The sequence below is a fragment of the Cetorhinus maximus genome, chromosome 13 (genome assembly GCF_964194155.1).
Source record: "Cetorhinus maximus chromosome 13, sCetMax3.hap1.1, whole genome shotgun sequence".
In the NCBI taxonomy this organism is placed as follows: domain Eukaryota; kingdom Metazoa; phylum Chordata; class Chondrichthyes; order Lamniformes; family Cetorhinidae; genus Cetorhinus; species Cetorhinus maximus.
The window spans coordinates 1,105,997-1,126,615 of NC_135891.1; the positions used below are offsets into that span (position 1 = coordinate 1,105,997).

A 20,619-nucleotide genomic window follows, 5' to 3' on the forward strand; every position below is an offset into this window, starting at 1 on the left:
TTTGGTCAGACCCACAAGTGAACACCCTCCAGGCAACATTCCCTTATAGGTACTTAACTATAAAAACCCAGTAATATTACCCAAGGCAAACTGCTGTAGCTTTAATAAGGGCATACCACATGACCTGTAGCTCTCTTCCACTTTGCTATAGAAATCCAAACTTCAGAACAAAACTGCTTTTTGCAGCCCAAGACTTTTCTGGCTTGACTGGATAGCCGATTCAAACCTGCATCTTCTCCCAGCCAGAGCTACCAGCTCCAACATTCCCAGCTCAGTTCCAGCTCAACAGCTACATCTCACAGTTAACAGTAACTCAAATACCTTTTTCCCCTTTCAGCTCAGGTTCCATTGTTCTCACACCAATTTGAAACTCAAATCCTTCCAAATATAAGGTCTTTCATGTCTCCATTTTGTCTTTGCTTTCAGGTCAATAAAATATAATATCCCCACTTCTACTTACCTATAGCGCTCCTGCAAGGTGCAAACATATTTCTTGTCACTTCTGACTTCCTTTTGGTATTCAAATTCTCAACTTATCTAAAAATACAAATGTTAGATCTAATCTAGTCACTTGTACCTCAAGTCTGACACGTCTGTCCTTTTCATGTTTTAAATTCCTCAGACAGCTTGTCTCCTATTAATCTCTGCTGAGCTTAATTAAATTATACACACACACACACACGGACACAAACAGTCTTCTTTACAGAACACAATATTTCCCCAAACATATTTTTAAAAACCTCAATTTCTCACAAATGCCCTTAACCCCTACACTGCTTTTTGTTCTACAGCTAACTTGTTTATCTTGTTATCATCCGCTATGTCTATATTGATACAAAAGAACATAACATAAGAAACAGGAGCTAAAGCAGGCCGCTCAAGCCTGCCCTGCCATTCAATAAGATCATGGCTGATCTGCCCCAGGCCTCAGCTCCTATTCGTGCCAGCTCCTCATAACCTTCAACTCCCTGGTATTTCAAAAATCTATCTACCTCCTCTTTAAATGCTTTGTGATCTAGCCTCCACAGCTCTCTGGGGTCACATTCACTACCCTCAGAAGAAATTCCTTCGCATCTCAGTTTTAAATGAGTGCCCCCTTATTCTGTAAGTGTGCCCCTTAGTTCAAGATTCCCCCACTAGTGGGAACATCTTCTCAACATCTACCCTGTCAAGCCCCCTCAGAATCTTGTACTTTTCAATAAGATCACCCCTCATTCTTCTGAACTCTAATGAATAAAGGCCTAACCTGTTTAACCATTCTTGATAAGTCAACCCCTTCATCCCAGGAATCAGCCTAGTGAAGCTCTTTTGAACTGCCTCCATTGCCAGTATATCCTCTCTTAAATACAGGGAGCAAAACTGTACACAGTACTCCACATGTGGCCGCACCAACACCCTGTACAGTTGTAACAAGACTTCCTTATTTTTGAACTCCAACCCCCTAGCAATACAGGCCAAAATTCCATTTGCCTATTTGCCTTCTTAATTACTTGCTGCACCTGCATGATAACTGTGTTTCATGCACAAGAACACCCAGATCCCTCTGCGCTGCACTTTTTTTGAATCTCTCTCTATTTAAATAATAGTCTCCCTTTTGATTCTTCCTACCAAAGTGCATGACCTCACACTTTCCTACATTAAACTCCATCTGCCAAGTTTTTGCCCACTCATTCAGCCTATCTATAATCCCCTTGCAGATTCCTTATATCCTCATCACAACGTGCCCTCCCACCTATTTTTGTATCGTCAGCAAATTTGGATACATTACACTCTGCCCCCTCCTCCAAGTCATTAATATAGATAGTAAATAATTGAGGCCCTAGGACTGATCCTTGTGGCACTCCACTAGTTATGTCTTTCCAACCTGAAAAAGACCCATTAATACTGACTCTGTCTTCTGTGTGCTAACCAATCCTCAACCCATGCTGATACATTACCCCCAATACCATGAGCTCCTATCTTGTACAGTAACCTTTTATGTGGCACCTTATCGAATGCCTTCTGGAAATACAAATACTCTACATCTACCGGTTCCCCTTTATCAACTCTGCTTGTTATATCCTCAAAGAACTGTAGCAAATTTGTCAAACGTGATTTCCTTTTCACAAAACCATGTTGACGCTGTTTGATTGTGTTAAGCTTTTCTAAATGCCCTGCTATTTCTTCCTTAAGAATGGACTCTAGCATTTTCCCAATGACAGATGTTAGGCTGACTGGCCTATAGTGTCTTGCTTTTTGTCTCCCTCCCTCCTTGAACAGGGGCGTCACATTAGCGGTTTTCCAATCTGCTGGGACCCTCCCGGAATCCAGTGAGTTCTAGAATATTTCGACCAACACCTCCAGTATCTCTGCAGCCACTTCCTTTAAAACCCTTGGGTGCAGGCCGTCAGGTCCTGGTGACTTGTCTGCCTTTAGTCCCATTAGTTTCTCAAATACTTTGTCGCTCGTGATAGAGACTGTTAGATGATCATTTCTCCCATTAGCTCCTTGCTTATCTGATATCCTTGGGATGTTTATAGTGTCCTCCACCGTGAAGACCGATGCATAATCTTGGTTTAAATTACCTGCCATTTCCCTGTTCCCCGTTATTAATTCTCCAGTCGCATCCTCCAAGGGTCCAAAGCTCACTTTAGCCACTCTCTCTTTTTACATACCCGTAGAAGCTCTTGCTGTTTGTTTTTATGTTTCTTGCCAATTTATTTTCATAATCAATTTTCTCCCTCTTTATTAGCTTTTTAGTTATCCGCTGCTTGCTAAAAAATTCCCAATCCTCTGGCCTACCACTAGTTTTCGCCACTTTGTAAGCCTTAGTTTTTGATTGGATACTCTCCTTGACCACCTTTGTTAGCCACAGTTGGTTCATCCTTCTCATCGAGTCCTTCTTTTTGACAGGGATAAATTTTAGCTGAGGAGCCAAATCCTGTGGAATCGGCAGCAAACAAACCTATTTCTAACATTCGGATGAAGGGAGAATGTTAACTGTGCAGCTGAAGATAATTCATCTGAAGCCATTCCTTAAGGAACTTCTGCAGTGATGTCCTGGGGCTGTAACGATGGAGTCTTTATAAGCCCTCTCTTTGGCTAAGCTCAATGTTGAGGACTCCCACCTGATTATGAACTGTGCCAGTGGGATAAGATAGTGAAGTAGGAGTCTGAATGCTACCCGATAGGTATGATTGTGAGCAATGTTCCCACTAAGTTGCTCAGGTGCAGATTATGCCACCATCCAGGACATGCTGTGCAGGAACAAACAGGCCACACGCAATCAATGTTCCCTTTAAGATGCCTGCATGTGCAACTGCGAGGCAACCTAATGTAATGCAAAAAGCCAGCCATGAACAGCAAAGAGAATCAATGGGAACAAAAGCAAAATACTGCAGATGCTGGAAATCTAAAGTAAAAACAGAAAATGCCGGAAAAACTCAACAGATTTGGCAGCATTTGTGGAGAGAGAAACATTTCGAGTCCGTATGACCTCTTCAAAGAATTAAAGGAAACATTGACAGAGTGTTCAATTATTCTTGACTATTCTGCTGGACAGGAGGCAAAGATCTCACTCTAACTTCTGAGTCAGGCAATCATGGGTTCAAGCTCCACTCCAAAAACTGACACTCTACTGCTGCGCTGTTGGAATACAGTCTTTCAGATCAATATTAAACCCTAAGGCCTGTCATCTCAGGTGAATGCAGAAGATCCCATGGCACTATTTTGAAGAATAGGGAGGTTCTCTCTGATGTCCTGGGCCAGTATATCTCACTCAAACGGCGCCACTAAAACACATTATCTTGCTATTTATCTCACTGCTGTTAGTGGGAGCTTGCTATGCACAACTGGCTATCCCGTTTCCCTAATTTACAATAGTGGTTACATTGCATTGGCTACAAAGCGGTTTGGGGCATCCTGAGGCCGTGAGAGGCAGGTACAAATTTGTTTTATCATTTTAAGGTGCTCTTTGGTATGTGATGTAACTTTAAATCAAGGACCTTCAGCCATAACATGGGTTTAGGAAAACCATCCTCTCATACAATCCATTGCCCCTTTCTTTGCTGGCTTGCTGGAATGTGAGGAATGCAGACTATAACCACAGAGGGCCAGCACCTCTCAATCCTCATGTGACCATATATCCCAGAGGTCCAACTTCTGAAATAACTGAAAAGAAATTTTCAAGCCGCCAATTTTCCATCCAAGCACAAGCTATAAACATCATTTCCTGTATATGGAGCAGTGGACAATCATTTGGTGCTAAAGCAGATACTGTGGAAATGTTCAATTGTACACTGTTGACTATGTAAACCAGCCATGGAGCTTAGACTTTGAGCATCACCACATTGTGCTATCCCGGCATTTCACACCTGACAAATCCATCCTCTCCACACAGCCCTTTTCACAGCTATTGCAAATTGTACAGACTCTTTTGTTACCCCACCGATGTTTGTTGACCATCAGTCAGACAGCCATCAGACAGCAAATTTCCAGGTCATCTCATTTCATTTTACAGTTCAATAGCTTTCAAAAATCCCATCAGCGATCTCAAAATTACTCCTAGATGAATTTAACAGCAGCCAAAGGAAGATGAGCTTACATCCAAATTTAACCTGATTTCCACTGACCTGTCCAAAAATGTCATTGGTTAGTAAGTGTCAACAGACTATGAGTGAGCTCACAGCATTACACAATGCAACTGTCACATACAATCCACAAGTGGAAATAGGCCACTGGAATGTCTTTACCAAATGAGTCAAGGCAAAGCAGAGTCACTCAGAAAAACAGGCCCCTTTCCTTGTCATGTTTCACAATTTGCATATAACTTCCACACCAGAGGCTTAACCACAAAATCTAGCCTGAAACTTCAATGCAGCAAAGAGGGGTCACCGCACGCTCAGGGGGAACAGAGGGATTCCTGCACTCTCGGGGGCATAACACAGATGGGGCGCCTCGCCGTCCGAGGGGAGGCGCGGAGGGGGCGCCGCACTGTCCGAGGGGCAGCGCGGAAGGGGCGCCGCTCCGACCGAGGGGCAGCACGGAGGGGGCGCTGCACCGTCTGAGGGGCAACACGGAGGGGGCGCCGCACTGTCCGAGGGCCAGCACGGAGGGGGCGCCGCTCCGTCCGAGGGGCAGCACGGAGGGGGCGCCGCACTGTCCGAGGGGCAGCGTGGAGGGGGCGCCGCACTGTCCGAGGGGCAGCGCGGAGGGGGCGCCGCACTGTCCGAGGGGCAGCGCGGAGGGGGTGCCGCACTGTCCGAGGGGCAACACGGAGGGGGTGCCGCTCTGTCCGAGGGGCAACACGGAGGGGGTGCCGCACTGTCCGAGGGGCAGCACGGAGGGGGCGCCTCACTGTCCGAGGGGCAGCGCGGAGGGGGTGCCGCTCCGTCCGAGGGGCAGCACGGAGGGGGTGCCGCACTGTCTGAGTGGTAGTCCCAGCTTTAACAGTCAATCTGCTCTGAGTTAGATGAACTGGTTAAGTAGCTGGTGCGTGGTTAAGGTCTATTCTGTTCCTAAGGTTTAAAATAGTACAGGAATATGTGGTAATGTTATTAAAATACATAAAAGAAAATAAAGAATTGAATAAAAATAATTCAGTAGTTAATTAAACACATAAGGATGGCAGGACGGGTGATGCGTCATGGCTGCAGCATTTGGGAGCTCCTGGATACCATTGTGATCCAAGGCAAAAAGGTCTGCAGTAAGTATCTGTGGCTTGAGGAGTTTCTGCTCAAAGTCTTTGAGCTGGAGGCTGAGCCGCGGACACCGCGACACATCAGGGAGGGGGAAAGTTACCTGGACGTTTTGTCCCATGAGGCGGTCACGCCCCTTAAGATAGGGTCTTCTGATTTGGAAGATGGTCAGGAACAGGAGGGTATGACTGCAGCTGAAGCGGGTAAAGGGACCCAGGGGCTGGAGTGTCAGCCTCTGCAATTGTCCAACAGGTTTGAGGTTCTCTCAGCATTCTTAGATGAGAGTGGGGACTGCAAGGTGGATGAGCAGACTGGCTATAGCATCAAGGTACAGGAAACCATTGAAACAGGGCAAGCAAAAAGGAATGTAGTGGTCGTAGGAGATAGTATAGTGAGGGGGACTGACACTGTTCTCTGCAGCAAAGAGTGAGTCCAGGCAGTTGTGTTGCCTGCCCGGTGCCAGGGTTTGGGAAAATTGCTCAGGGCTCGAGAGGAACTTGCAGTGGTTTGGGGGGTGGTGGAGGTCGGGGGGGGGGGGGGGGGAGATCCAGTTGTCGTGGTATGTGTAGGTACCAACGACATAGGTAGGGCAAGGAAAGAGGTTCTGCAAAATCAACATGAAGAGCTAGGCACCAAATTAAGAAATAGAACCTCAAAGGTAATAATCTCTGGATTGTTACCTGAGCCACCTGCAAATTGGCATACGGCAAGTAAGATTAGAGAGACGAATGCGTGGCTCAAAGACTAGCGTGGGAGAAGTAGGTTCTGGTTCGTAAGGCACTGGCATCAGTACTGGGGAAAGTGAGGGCTGTACCATTAGGACAGTCTACACCTGAACCATGCTGGAACCTGTGTTCTAGTGGGGCGTATTAACTAGGGAAGTAGAGGAGGCTTTAAACTAAACGGGGGGGGGGGGCTGCGGGGCGGGGGTGGGGTGAGGGATCAAGCTTGGGTAAGTGTAGCAAATCAAGGGATAGATTCAGGGCAGGGGAGCAAAATAGTAATATGGGAAATGAGGGTCAGAGAATGGCAGGAAGGGACAGGGAGAAAAAACCTAAGAACGCACCAACAGTAAAAACTAGGTGTTACAAAGATTTTAAAAAGGCAGAACTAAAGGCTCTATATCTGAATTCACGTAGCATTCAGAACAAAGTAAATGAATTGATAGCGCACATCGATGAAAATAAATATGATCTGATAGTGATTACGGAGATATGAGTGCAGGATGACAAGGATTGGGTCGTGAATATTAAGGGTTATGTGACATTCAAGAAAAATAGGAAGCTAGGTAAAGGTGGAGGGGTAGCACTGTTAATCAAGGATGGCGTTGGCGCCAACAGTTAAGAGATGACCGTGGTTCCGGAGATCAGGATGTAGGGTTGGTTGGGCTGGAGATGAGGAATAGTAGGGTAAAGGAGTCACTAGTGGGAGTAGTCTATGGGACCCCTAGCATTAATACAATGTAGGACAAAGAACACAGGGAGAAATATTGGGTGCTTGTGGGCGATAATAATCATGGGTAATTTTAATCTACATATAAATCGGAAAAGTCAGGTTGGCAGTAATAGCCTGGCTGAGGAGTTCATAGAATGCTTTTGAGATAGTTTTTTTTTAGAGCTGCACATTCTGGAACCAACCAGAGAGCAGGTTATATTAGACTTGGTATTGTATAATGTGACAGGATTAATTAATGACCTCAGAGTAAAGGCACCCCTAGGCAGCAGTGACCACAATATGATTGAATTTTACATCCAGTTTGAAAGGGAGAAGAGTGGATCTAAGACTAGTATTTTAAACTTAAATAAGGGCAACTATGTGGGCATGAAAGCTGAGCTAATTGAAGTGAACTGGGATACTAGGCTAAAGGATAGATCAATAGAGAAGCAGTAGCAGACATTTATGGAGATATTTTAGAATACTTGGAACAAGTATATTCCTACTCTGAAGGAAAATTCTAAGGGGAGGACACACCATCCATGGTTAACTAAAGAAGTTAAGGAAAGCATCGAACTTAAGGGAGAAGCATATAACTGTGCAAGGATGAGTGGCAGGTCAGATGACTGGTCAGAATATAAAGAACGGCAGAGAATGACTAAATGGCTAATCAGGAGAAAGAAATTAGAGTATGAGAGGAAGCTAGAGAGAAATGTAAAATGGGTAGTGCCTCAGGGAAGGTATTGGCACTGGACTGTTAATCCAGAGACCCAGGGTAATGCTCTGGGCACCTGGGTTCGAATCCCACCATGGCAGATGATGAAATTTGAATTCAATAAAATTCTGCAATTAAAAGTCTATGACCATGAAACCATTGTCGATTGTTGTAAAAACCCATCTGGTTTACTAATGTCCCTTTAGGGAAGGAAACCTGCTGTCCTTACCTGGTCTGGCCTACACGTAGCTCCAGACCCACAGCAATATGGTTGACTTTTAAATGCCCTCTGAACAAGGGCAGTTAGGGATGGGCAATAAATGCTGGCCTTGCCAGTGATGCCCACATCCCACAAATGAATTAAAAAACTGAGCAGGTCTGGCAGCATCTGCAGAGAGTTAACGCTTCAACATAACTCTTTACTCATATTTGACTCGAAACGTTAACTGTTTCTTTCTCCACAGGTATTGCCATACCTGCTCAGTTTTTGCTGAACTTTGTTTTCATTTCAGATCTTCAACATCTGCAGTATTTTGCTTTTATTTCAATGAATTAAGACGATGGGTACTATACAATAATGGTTATGTCAATGAATCAGTAATCCAGAGACCTGCACTAATATCCACACGCATAAGCTCAAATCCCACCACGGCAGTTTGGGAAGCTTAAATTCAGTTAGTTGAATAAAATCTGAAATAAAAAGCTAGTAACAGTAACTGTGATCATGTAACTACCCAACTGCCGTGCTTATATAGTCTGGCCTATATATGGCTCCATATGTAGCAACGTCATTCCCACAGACTAGTCAAGCAAACCCAGTCATACCTTTCAGCCAATATCCCAGACTCCTCCATCACCATCTCTGAGTACATCCTGTTCCAACACCAGGGAAGACCACCAGAGGTAGTGGCAGTAGTAGCCAGTCATGTGGGTATGGACCTGGGAGTCCTCAATATTGACTCCAGAATCCATGAAGTCTCATGCAATCAAGTCAAACATGGGCAAGCAAATCTGATGGCTACAAACTTCCTGCCTCCCTCAGCTAATAAGTCAGTACTCCTCCATGTTGAACACCACTTGAAAGAAGCAATGATGGTAGGGAGGGCACAGAATGTACTCTGGGTGGGGGCTTCAATGTCCAATTAGAAGAGTAGCTTGATAGCACCACTACTGACCAAGCTGGCCAAGATTTACAGTTAGTTGCCAGGCCAGGCCTGCAGGGGTGAGAATCAACACAAGTGAAAAACCTACCTGAACATGGTGAGTAATGGTTGACAATTAAACAACGATCAGGAGGAGGAAGCTCCATGAACAACTCCATCTACAATAATGGCAGGGTCAAGCAAATGAGACTAAAAGACAATGCCGAAACGTTTGCAACCATCTTCAACCAGAAGTGCAAAGCGGTTGATCCATCTCTGCCTCCTCCTGAGGCCCACCATCGTAGAAACCAATCTTCAGCTAACTCACTCTACATAATATCAAGGAATGGCTGATTGCATCAGGTACAACAAAGGCAATGGACTCTGAAAACATTCTAGTTGTAATCCTGAAGACTTGCACTCCAGAACTAGTCACACCCCTAGACAAATTCCAGTGCAGTTAAAACATTGGCATCTAACAGACAAAGTGGAAAAATCAGGGCAATCTGGCTAACTACCATCCAGATTACTCTCAATCATTAAAGAGTCGTTGACAATGCTGTCAAGCAGCACTTACACACTAATGCACAGTTTGTATTCTATCAGCACTAGTCCACTCCAGACCTCATTATAGCCTTGGTTCAAAACAGATAAGAGAGTTGAATTCCAGAGATGAAGTGAGAGTGACTGATCTTGACATCAATTCACCGAGTGTGGCATCACGGAGTCCTAGTAAAATTAAAATCAACAGGATTCCAGGGTTGCGGGGGGATACTCTCCACTGGTTGGGGTGATACCTAGCATAAAGAAAGATGACTGCAGTTGGTTGGAAGTCAAACATCAACTCCTCCGGGCAGAATCCTAGGCCAAACCATCTTCAGCTCTATCAATGACATTCCCACCATAAGGTCAAAGTGGGGATGTTCATTGATGATTGCAGTATTCAGCTCCATTCATAACTCCTCAGATACTGAAGTTGACCGTGCCCACACATAACAAGACCTGGATACCATTCAAGCTTGGCAGATAAATGGTAATTTAAATTTGTGCCACACAAATCCCAGCCAATAACCACCTGCAACTAGAGAATTTAATCACCTCCCCATGACTACCATCACTAAACTCCCCTCCATCATCCTGGGGAAGTCACCATTGACTAGAAATTTAATTGAACCAGCCTCATAAATAGTGTGATTACAAGAGCAAGTCAGAGGCTGGGTGTTGTACCAAGCGACTCACCTCCTGACCCCCCAAAGCCTGTCTACCATCTATAGGGTACAAGTCAAGGACACGCTGGATTATTCTTTACATGTCTAAGAAGCTCAACATTATCCAGGTTAAAAGCAGCCCACTTGATTGGCACCCCATCCACAACCTTAAATATTCACTCCCTCCACCACCAGCACACAGCGGCAGCAGACTTATCATGCACAAGAAACACTGCAGCATCTCACAAGGCTTCTTCAACAGCCTCTCCAAAACCCAAAACCCTTACCACCTAGAAGGGCAAGGGCAGCAAATGCATGGGGCAACCACCTCAAAGTTCCCCTCCAAGTAACACACCATTCTGACTCAGAAATATATAATTGTTCTTTCATTGCTGTTTCAAAATTCTGGAACTTCATAGCCAACAACTCTGGGAATACCTACATCACTCAGGCTACAGTGGTTCAAGAAAGCATCTAATCCTCACTTTAAGGGCGATTAGGAATGGGCAACAAATGCTGGTCTTGCTAATATGTCCACGTCCTGTGAATGAATTAAAAAAACTATGAAGAAAAATTAAACAGTCACAAATGGAATGAAAGCTCCATACCTGGTTTTCTTGCTGGCCTTGGATTTGGGTGTAGTGTTGGGTTTACATTTTGGCTCTTTAGGTTGCTTGGGTTCCTTGGTACCCTTAAGCTCCTTCGGCTCTTTGGCCCCCTTGGCCCCTTTTGGTTCCTTCGGTTCTCTAATGCCCTTGGGTCCTTTAGAACCTTTTGGCTCCTTAGCCCCTTTGCCCTCTTTAGGTTCCTTGTCCCCCTTGGGCTCCTTTCTCTTCTTCTTTGGTTTGGGTGCACTGTCACTGGCTGCTGTTTCACTACTCGCCTCCTCTTTCAGCTCTTTTTTCTTCCTTTTTTTCTTAATCCTAGTGCCACCATCCTCAAACTTGGTAAGGGCCAGCGTTTGGTTCACACTTACATCGGCCTGTGCGCCTTGAGCATCATTCTTGCTGCTGGTCTCGGCCAAGGGACCAGGTGTTTCTGGAGCTTTTGCGGGATTAAGGGAGTTTGGTTGGTCCTTAGTGCTTGTGTGCGAGAGCTGTACTGTGCGTCCATCGACTGGTGAGGCATCTGGTGTCAGCGGATGCTTGGATGCCTTTGAAGTGGAAGGCTGCAAATAAACAAAACTTATTTGAAAAAACAAATTTTTAAAAAACTTTAAGCATTAATTCAAATTCTCAATTACTTTAAACGTGAATTTTCTTATTTAAATAATTATTGATTATTAACTACCCACTGGGTATTAAGACTAAGTGCAGTCGCCTAGGTAGAGGTGAAGTGGATCAAGAGGTTGAGGATAACTAAAACAGAGCGTTCAGACATAATCCTTACGCACTGATTTGTAACTTCTATTATAAATTCTTACTTCTATGATTATAATGGAACAGCCTATGTAAACATGTCACATTAAAACGGCACCCATCTGCAATTGGTGGCGCTGGAACTCCTCCACTGAGAAGTAGTATTACAACACGACAAGTTTAGAGACATAGAGGTCTACAGCACAGAAAAAGGCCCTTCGGCCCATCGAGTCTGCGCCGGTCAAACAACTGCCTAACTATTCTAATCCCATTCCAGCACTAGGCCCATAGCCTTGTATGCCATGGCATCGCAAGTGCACATCTAAATACTTCTTAAATGTTATGAGGGTTTCTTTCAGGCAGCGAGTTCCAGATTCCCACCACTCTCTGGGTGAAACAATTCTTCCTCACATCCCCTCTAAACCTCCTGCCCCTTACCTTAAATCTATGCCCCCTGGTTATTGATCCCTCCACCAAGGGGAAAAGTTCCTTCCTGTCTACCCTATCGATGCCCCTCATAATTTTATACACCTCAATCATGTCCCCCCCTCAATCTCTTCTCCAGGGAAAATAACCCCAGTCTATCCAATCTCTCCTCATAACTAAAACTCTCCAGCCCAGGCAACATCCTGGTAAATCTCCTCTGCACTCTCTCTTAGTGTAATCACATCCTTCCTATAAAGCGGATTCTAGAACTGCACGCAATATTCTAGCTGTGGCCTAACCAGCATTTTATACACTTCCAGCATAACCTCCTTGCTCTTATATTCTATGCCTTGGCTAATAAAGGCAAGTATCCCATGTGCCTTCTTAGCCGCCTTATCTACCTGTCCTGCTATCTTAAGGGACCGGTGGACATGCACACCAAGGTCCCTCTGATCCTCGGTAATTCCCAGGGTCCTACCATTCATCGTGTATTCCCATGCCTTGTTTGTCCTGCCCAAGTGCATCACCTCACGCTTATCCGGATTAAATTCCATTTGCCACTGATCAGCCCGTCTATATTCTCCTGTAATCTAAGGCTATCCTCCTCACTATTTACCATCCCATCAATTTTCGTGTCATCCGTGAACTTACTGATCAACCCTCCTACATTCAAGTCTAAATCGTTTATATATACCACAAACAGCAAGGGACCCAACACCGATCCTTGTGGAACCCCACTGGACACAGGCATCCAGTCACAAAAACACCCCTTAACATCACCCTGTGCTTCCCGCCACTCAGCCAATTCTGGATCCAATTTGCCAAATTGCCTTGGATCCCATGGGCTCTTACCTTCGTTATCAGTCTCCCATGCGGGACCTTATCAAAAGCCTTGCTGAAGTCCAAATAGACTACGTCAAATGCATTGCCCTCATCTACGCACCTGGTCACCTCTTCAAAAAATTCAACCAAATTAGTCAGACATTACCTCCCCTTAACAAAACCATGTTGACTGTCCTTGATTAATCCCTGCCTCTCCAAATGTAGATTAATTCTGTCCCTCAGAATTGCTTCCAATAGCTTCCCCACCACTGAGGTTAGACTGACTGGCCTGTAGTCCCCTGGTTTATCCCTTCCTCCCTTCTCGAATAACGGTACCACACTGGCTGTCCTCCAGTCCTCTGGCACCTCTCCTGTGCCCAGAGAGGTATTGAAATTATTGCCCGCGCCCCTGCTATCTCCTCCCTTGCCTCCCTCAACAGCCTGGGATACATTTCACCCGGGCCTGGAGATTTATCCATTTTTAAGCCTGCCAGACCACTTAAAACTTCCTCCCTTTCTTTGCTAATTTCTTTAATTATATCACAGTCCTTCTGCCTGATTTCTAAACCCATGTCGTTCCTCTCACTTGTGAACACTAAACCAAAGTATTCATTTAGAACCCTGCCTACGCCTTCCGGCTCCACACACAAATTACCACTATGGCCCTTAATGGGCCCTACTCTTTCCCTAGTTATCCTCTTACCCTTAATGTACTTGTAAAATAACTCTGGATTTTCCTTTATTTTACCTGCCAATGTTTTTTCATGCCCCCTTTTTGTTCTCCTAATTCCCTTTTTAAGTTCCCCCCTACATATTCTATGCTCTTCAAGAGCTTCCGATGTTTTGAGCCCTCAGTATCTGCCATAAGCCTCCCTTTTTCTCTTTATCCAATCCTATACATCCCTCGACATCCAGGGTTCCCTGGGTTTGTTGGTCCCACCCTTTATCTTTACTGGAATATGTTGGCCCTGTACTCTCCCTATTTCCTTCTTGAATGAGTCCCACTGCTCTGATGCAGATTTACCTAAGTAGTTGCTCCCAGTTCACTCTGGCCAAATCATATCTGATCTTATTAAAATCGGCCTTCCTCCAATTTAGAACTCTGACTTCTGGTCCATCCTTGTCATTTTCCATAACAACCTTGAATCTAATGGAGTTATGATCACTATGTGCAAAACGCTCCCCCACTGATACCTCTACCACTTGCCCGGCTTCATTTCCTAAAATTAAGTCCAGGACCGCCCCGTCTCTTGTCGGACCTTCAACGTATTGGCTTAAAAAGCTCTCCTGGATGGATTTTAAGAATTCTGCTCCCTCTAAACCTATCACACTATGACTAACCCAGTTAATGTTGGGGACATTGAAATTCCCCACTATTACTACCCTATTATTTTTACACTTCTCTTTTACACTTCTCTGAAATTTGCCTACATATTTGCTCTTCTATTTCTCTCTGACGGTTTGGGGGCCTATAGTACACTCCCAGCAATGTGATTGCTCCTTTTTTGTTTTTCAATTCTACCCACATGGCTTCATTTGAGGAGCCTAAGATGTCATCCCTCCTTACTGCTGTAATTGATTCCTTGATCAATACTGCGATACCCCCTCCTCTTTTACCTCCACCCCTGTCTCGCCTGAAGACCCTATATCCTGGAATATTGAGCTGCCAATCCTGCTCCTCTCTCAATCATGTCTCTGTGACAGAAATGACATCATCTTGTAGCCACAGCATTTATATGACTAGTCCAGTTCAGTTTCTGGTCCAGTTCTGGTAACCCCCAGAATATTAATAGTGCGGGATTCAGCGATGGTAATGCCATTGAATGTCAAAGGGCAATGGCTAGATTCTTTCTTGTTGGAGATGGTCATTGCCTGGCAATAATGTGGCGCAAATGTTACTTGCCACTTGTCAACCCAAGCCTGGATATTGTCCAGGTCTTGCTGCATTTGGGCATTGACTGCTTCAGTATCTGAGGAGTCGTTAATGGTGCTGAACATCGCGCAATCATCAGTGAACATCCCCACCTCTGACCTTATGATGGAAGGAAGGTCATTGATGATGCAGCTGATGATTGGGCCGAGGACACTACCCTGAAGAACTCGTGCAGTGATGTCCTGGAACTGAGGTGATTGACCTCCAACAACCACAACCATCTTCCTTTGTGCTAGGTATGACTGCAGCTAGCGGAGAGTTTTCCCCGATTCCCATCAACTCCAGCATTGCAAGGGCTCCCGGATGCCACACACTGTCAAATGCTGCCTCGATGTCAGGGGCAATCACTCTCACCTCACCTCTTGAGTTTAGCTCTATTGTCCATGTTTAAATATCTGGTCACACTGAGCTCACAGCACCATTCTCCCTTAATCTGAACAGTCTAAATCTGCATGACAGCAGGTCATGCAGCAATGGACCAGTATTGACAATTGGTCTAATGCAGGCTGAAAACCATTCCCTGCCAAGGCCCTGTCTATTTGTTACTCTGCAAGTGACCCAAGTTCAGGGCAAGGAGGAGATGTGGAGGTAAGATGCTGATCAATTTGCCAGCACAAGAAACAACAACCAAAACTAAATCACCCAGGGGCTACGGCACTCTTACAGAACTCAGGTGATCAAACACACCACTGTCCAAGAGAAGTTGTTGATTAGCCACAGATAAAGCAATGGTCCAACAGGATGATGTTGGTTTTATGCTCCGCAACAAATCATCCTACCCCCTTCATCTCACCCTATCAACATATCCTTCTATTCCTTTCTCCCTCATGTATTTATCCATCTACTCCTTATATGCATCTATACTATTTGCCTCAACCACTCCATGTAATAGCAAGTTCACAATCTCACCTGGTCAAAGAAGCTGCTCCTGAATTCTCCATTGAATTTATTGGTGACCATCTACATTTCTGGCCTGAAGTTCAGCTCCTTTCATAAGTGGAAACATCTTCACCATGTCTACCCTATCAAACCCTTTCATAATTTTAGAGACCCACAATCAGGTCATCCCTCAGCCTTCTAGAGAAAAGATTCTCAACCTGCTCAGTCTTTTCTGACAGCCTCCAGCTTATCCTCAAAAATCTTTTTTTCATCTTTTCCAATGCCGCTATATTCTTTTTGTAATATGGAAACCAGACCTTCTGCTTTTCAATTATATCCCTCTAGAAAGTAGTAACCTCAATGCTTTGTAGGCTTTTTAACCTGCATCGCCAATTTTAGTGGTTTGTGCATCTGTACTCAGATTCCTCTGTTCCTTTCCCCCATTTGGACACTAACAAGATTATGTAGCCTTTCCTATTTTTTCTACCAATGTGTACCGCCTCACATTTATCTATATTGAAATTCATTTGCCAACTACATGCCCATTTTGCAAGTTTATTAATGGTGTCTTGTATTTTGTTGTAGTCCTCCTCTGAATTTCCACACCTCCCCCCCACAGAACCCGGCAATATGGTGACATTCACAAGTTTTGTACCTTCAATTCCCAAGTCAAGATCATCCTATAAATGCTGTACAACAGTGGTCCCAATATTAATCCCTGTGGAACATCACTTCCCATTTGCCAGTCAGAGTAAAGTTCTTTAACTCCTACTCTTCTTTGTAGCCAGCTTGTTATCCATTTGAATACTCGTCCTCTGACCTTTTAGTCGAGAATCTACTATGCTGTATCTTATCAAAGTCCTTTTAAAAATCCAGTAAATTACATTTACTCTGTTACTTCTTCAAAGAATTCGATAAGATTGGTCAGGCATGACCTTTTCTTCTGAAATCCATACCGACTGCTCTTTACAATATTTTTGGTTTCTGGGTGTTTTCCATTATATGTGAATGCAGGGGTTTTATCCACTCCTAACTTTAACTAGATTGTCAATTATCTCTCCCTTTCTATCTTAAAAAGGGGGAAGATAATTGATAAACTAGTCAAACTCCCTTAGAAAGGCAGGGAGATAAACTAGTTCAGCAATATTAGCATCTGGAGGTAAAACGACTACAAGCTCATCAATGCCTCCTGCAATCGACTGCTTGTAGATGCCACAAACTATCCAGATGCAACACCCTTGCTGTTCTCTTCATCTTCCTCCTCATCGCCTTCAGCTGAGCAGAAAAATGCCAGAGCCTAGGTTCAGTTCCTGCCCACTCAACTCGACAACTGAACACACTGAATCAATCTGCAACTAACAACTACCTGATAGCTGGGTGAGACTCAAATTGCAATTTTGGAATCCCACCTTCAAATTTGGTACAATGCTTGAAAGGCACGTTTATTCGGACACCATACACAACATAACAGACATCAAAGGCCCTCAACTGTGCTCTAGAGCTCCCTAAGGCTCCGTTGAATCAACATCTATCTTTCAAGAGTAAAATCTTTCGAAAAATTCCATTCTGCAAGTAGAGTCAACAAAAAAGTGAGACTGATCACAGCTGATGCTTATTACTCAGAAGGAAACTCTTTCGAGTTATCAACAGTCACAGATTGCAACTTCTTTCGAGTACAATCACAGTTCTTGGTTTTCCGGGAGTGGGACATGAACCCACAACCCTCTGATTCAAAGGCGAGGGTGCTATGAACTGAGATGGTGATTGATAGTAAAGGAATTAGATTGCAATCAGGATTTAGGGAGATAGGAAGGAAATTAGCAAGAAAGCAAGACCTCAAAAGTAGAAATCTCTGGATTACCCCGAGTACCACAAGCAAGTATGGAAATAGGTGAATAAAGCAGATGAATACATGGCTGGAAAGATGGTGCAGGAGGGAGGGCTTTAGATTTCTGGGACATTGGGATCAGCTCGGGGAGGAGATGGGACCTGTGGGTCGGACAGGTCGCACCTAAATAGAGCCATAGAATAGAACGGATCTGGGCCAAATAAATTGGAGTGAAAGGTTGGCAGGAAAAACGGTGGCTGATCAATTGGTTACCTTCAAGAGATAGTTTAGACACAGGCAAGGTATATTCCCTCAAAAAGAAAAGGTAGGGCAAACAAATCCAGAGCTCCCTGGATGACTACAGAGATAGAGATTAAGATAAAGAAGAAAAAATGTGCTTATGACAGATATCAGGCAGAAAACACAATTGAGAACTAGGCTGAATATAGAAGGTTCAGGGAAGAGGTGAAAAAGCAAATAAGCAAAGAGGGAGTGTGAAAAAGAGACTGGCAGACAACATAAAAGGAGGTCCCAAAGTCTTGTATAGGCAGATAAATAGTATAAGGGTAATAAAAGGAGAAGTAGGGCTGATTAGGGACCAAAAAAGCGATTTACATATGGAAGCAGGGGGCATAGCTGAGATGTTAAATGAATACTTTGCAACTGTCTTTACCAAGGAAGATGATGCTACCCAGGACATAGTGAAGGAGGAAGTAATTCAGACACTAGAAGGGGGTACTGGAGAGTGGGAGAGAGAGAGATGCATCCAAGGATACTGAGGGAAGAGAAAATGGAAATTGGGGAGGCACTGGCCACAATTTTTCAGTCTTCCTGAGGCTCAGGACTGATGCCAGAGGATTGGAGAATTGCAAACGTGACACCCCTGTTCAAGAACAGGTGTAAAAATAAGCCCAGCAACTACAGGTCAATCAGTTTAATTTCAGTGCTGGGGATACTTCTAGAAACAGGACAAAATTAATAGTCAAATGTGGATTAATTAAGGAAAGCCAGCATGGGTTTCTCAAGATTGATGAGGGCAATGTTGTTGATGTAGTGTACGTGGACTTCCAAAATGCATCTTATACAGTGCCACACAACAGACCCGTGAGCAAGTTATAGCTCATGGAATAAAAAGGACAATAGCAACATGGATACAAAATTGGCTGAGTGACAGGCATCAGCAAGTAGTGGTTAATGAATGTTTTGTGAGCTGGTGGATGGTTTGCAGTGGAGTTCCCAAGGGGTCAGAGTTGGGACCCTTGCTTTTCCTGATATATATTAACGACCTATCCTTGGTGTACAGACCGCAATTTCAAAGTTTGCGGATGATTCAAAGCTTGGAAGCATTGTGAACTGTGAGGAGGATAGTGTAGAATTTCAAAAGGACATGGATAAGTTGGTGGAACGGGCAGACAGGTGGCAGATGCAGTTCAATGCAGAGAAATGTGAAATGATTCATTCTGACAGGAAGAACATGGAGACACAAAATAAAGAATACAACTCTAAAGGGGGTGCAGGAGCAGAGACACCTGGGTGCATATGTGCATAAGTCATTGAAGATGGTAGGATAGGTTGAGAAAGCAGGTAACAGAACGTTCAGTATCCTAGGCTTTATTAATAGGGGCATAAAGTACAAGGGCAAGGGAGTTATGTTAAACTTGCATAAGGCACTAGTTCAACCTCAAGTGGAAGGTTGTGTCCAATTCTGGGCACCACACTTTAGGAAGGATGTGATGGTATTAGAGAGGTTGCAGAAAAGATTCATGAGAATGGTCGCAGGGAATAGAAATTTCAGTTATGATAGACTGGAGAAGTTAGGGCTGTTTTCCTTGGAGAAAAGAAGGCTGGGAGGAGATTTCAGAGGTATTCAAAATCATGAGAAGTTTGGGCAGAGTAGATAGGGAGAAGCTGCTCCCACTCGTGAAAGCATCAAGGACGAAAGAGCACAGATTCAAAGTAATTGGCAAAAGAAGCAAAAGTGATATGAGTGAAAACTTTTTCATGCAGTAATTGGTTAAGATCTGGAATGCACTGCCTGAGAGTGTGGTGAAGGCAGGTTCAATTGAAGCATTCAAAAGGGAATTAGACTGTTATCGGAAAAGGAAGAATGTGCAGGGTTATGGGGAGAAGGCAAGAAAACTGCGCTAAGTGAACCACTCATTTGGAGAGCCAATGCAGGCACAATGAACTGAACGGCCTCCTTCTGCACAGTAACAATTCTTTGATTCTGTGAATGTGGTCTTGAAATTGGCTTTTTTTTAACCTGTCTCCAAAGAAAAGAGGTTAATTCAATGCATCGATGCAACATTCGGCCAACATGATGCTGCTGCTGATGTTGGAGGAGAGGGGACCTCACCCTCTCTTCTTCTCCGGATAAGCTGGCACTGAGTTCTTTTCCTAAAAGGCCATGTGGAACACGCTCTCCTGACATTCTGTTTAAATGCAGTAAGCTGAGCAATAGGTCAATGGAGTGTGATGTCCATTTTTTTAGGGTAAATGGGCCAAGAAGCAAAGTGTCAGTGCATATTCAACTGTCTTCACCTTTCCTTCTTTATTCAGCTGACCACTGCATGTCTGCAGCAGACATTTACAGAGCCAACCACAGCATGGGCAGTCGCCTAGGGATTGTGACCTGAGGTTCAAGACTCAGAGGTAACATTCATGTGAGGTGCAGGCGGTTGTGGAATTTGACCTTTTTCATAATGGGAAGCGAGCCTGAAACTTAGGTGATACCCGATTTTCTATTGCTGGTTCTTGCTGTGTGCAAATTTTGCTGATTTTTACGAATGAAGTCACGTGACAGAGAGATGTGTGAAATTTTTATAACTTGAAGGGGGAGTTGGGGCCTCAGAAGCAAAAATAGCCAAGACCCCCCCAAACATACACTACAGAGCTTTTAGATGGGTAGAGGAGCTTACGCATGATGTCACCAATCTTATTTAGTATTAAAATATCCACAGGCAGGCAGTGTGTTAGAAAAATCTGAAAATTAGCAATGCATTTCTGGTAATTTACTCTTGGGAAAGAAAGAACTTGCATTGGCATAGCACTTTTGCAACCTCAAGGTATCTCATAGATAATGAAGCACTTCTGAAGTACAGGCACTGTTGTGATATAGGGGGAAAAAACAGCAACCAATTTGTGCACAGTCAGGTCCCACAAACAGCAATGAGATAATGATGAGTTAAATCTGTTTCAG

General features: G+C 44.2%; 1 protein-coding gene across 3 annotated transcripts in view; it reads right to left on the reverse strand.

The window, feature by feature from the left end:
• chd6 (chromodomain helicase DNA binding protein 6) overlaps positions 1–20,619 on the reverse strand; it is a 248,364-nt gene that overhangs the window by 144,827 nt on the left and 82,918 nt on the right. For all 3 annotated transcript variants that reach the window (XM_078554815.1, XM_078554814.1, XM_078554813.1), the window contains one exon: positions 10,783–11,342. In XM_078554815.1, coding sequence (XP_078410941.1) covers positions 10,783–11,342 — 560 coding nt within the window. The remainder of the gene's footprint in view (positions 1–10,782; positions 11,343–20,619) is intronic.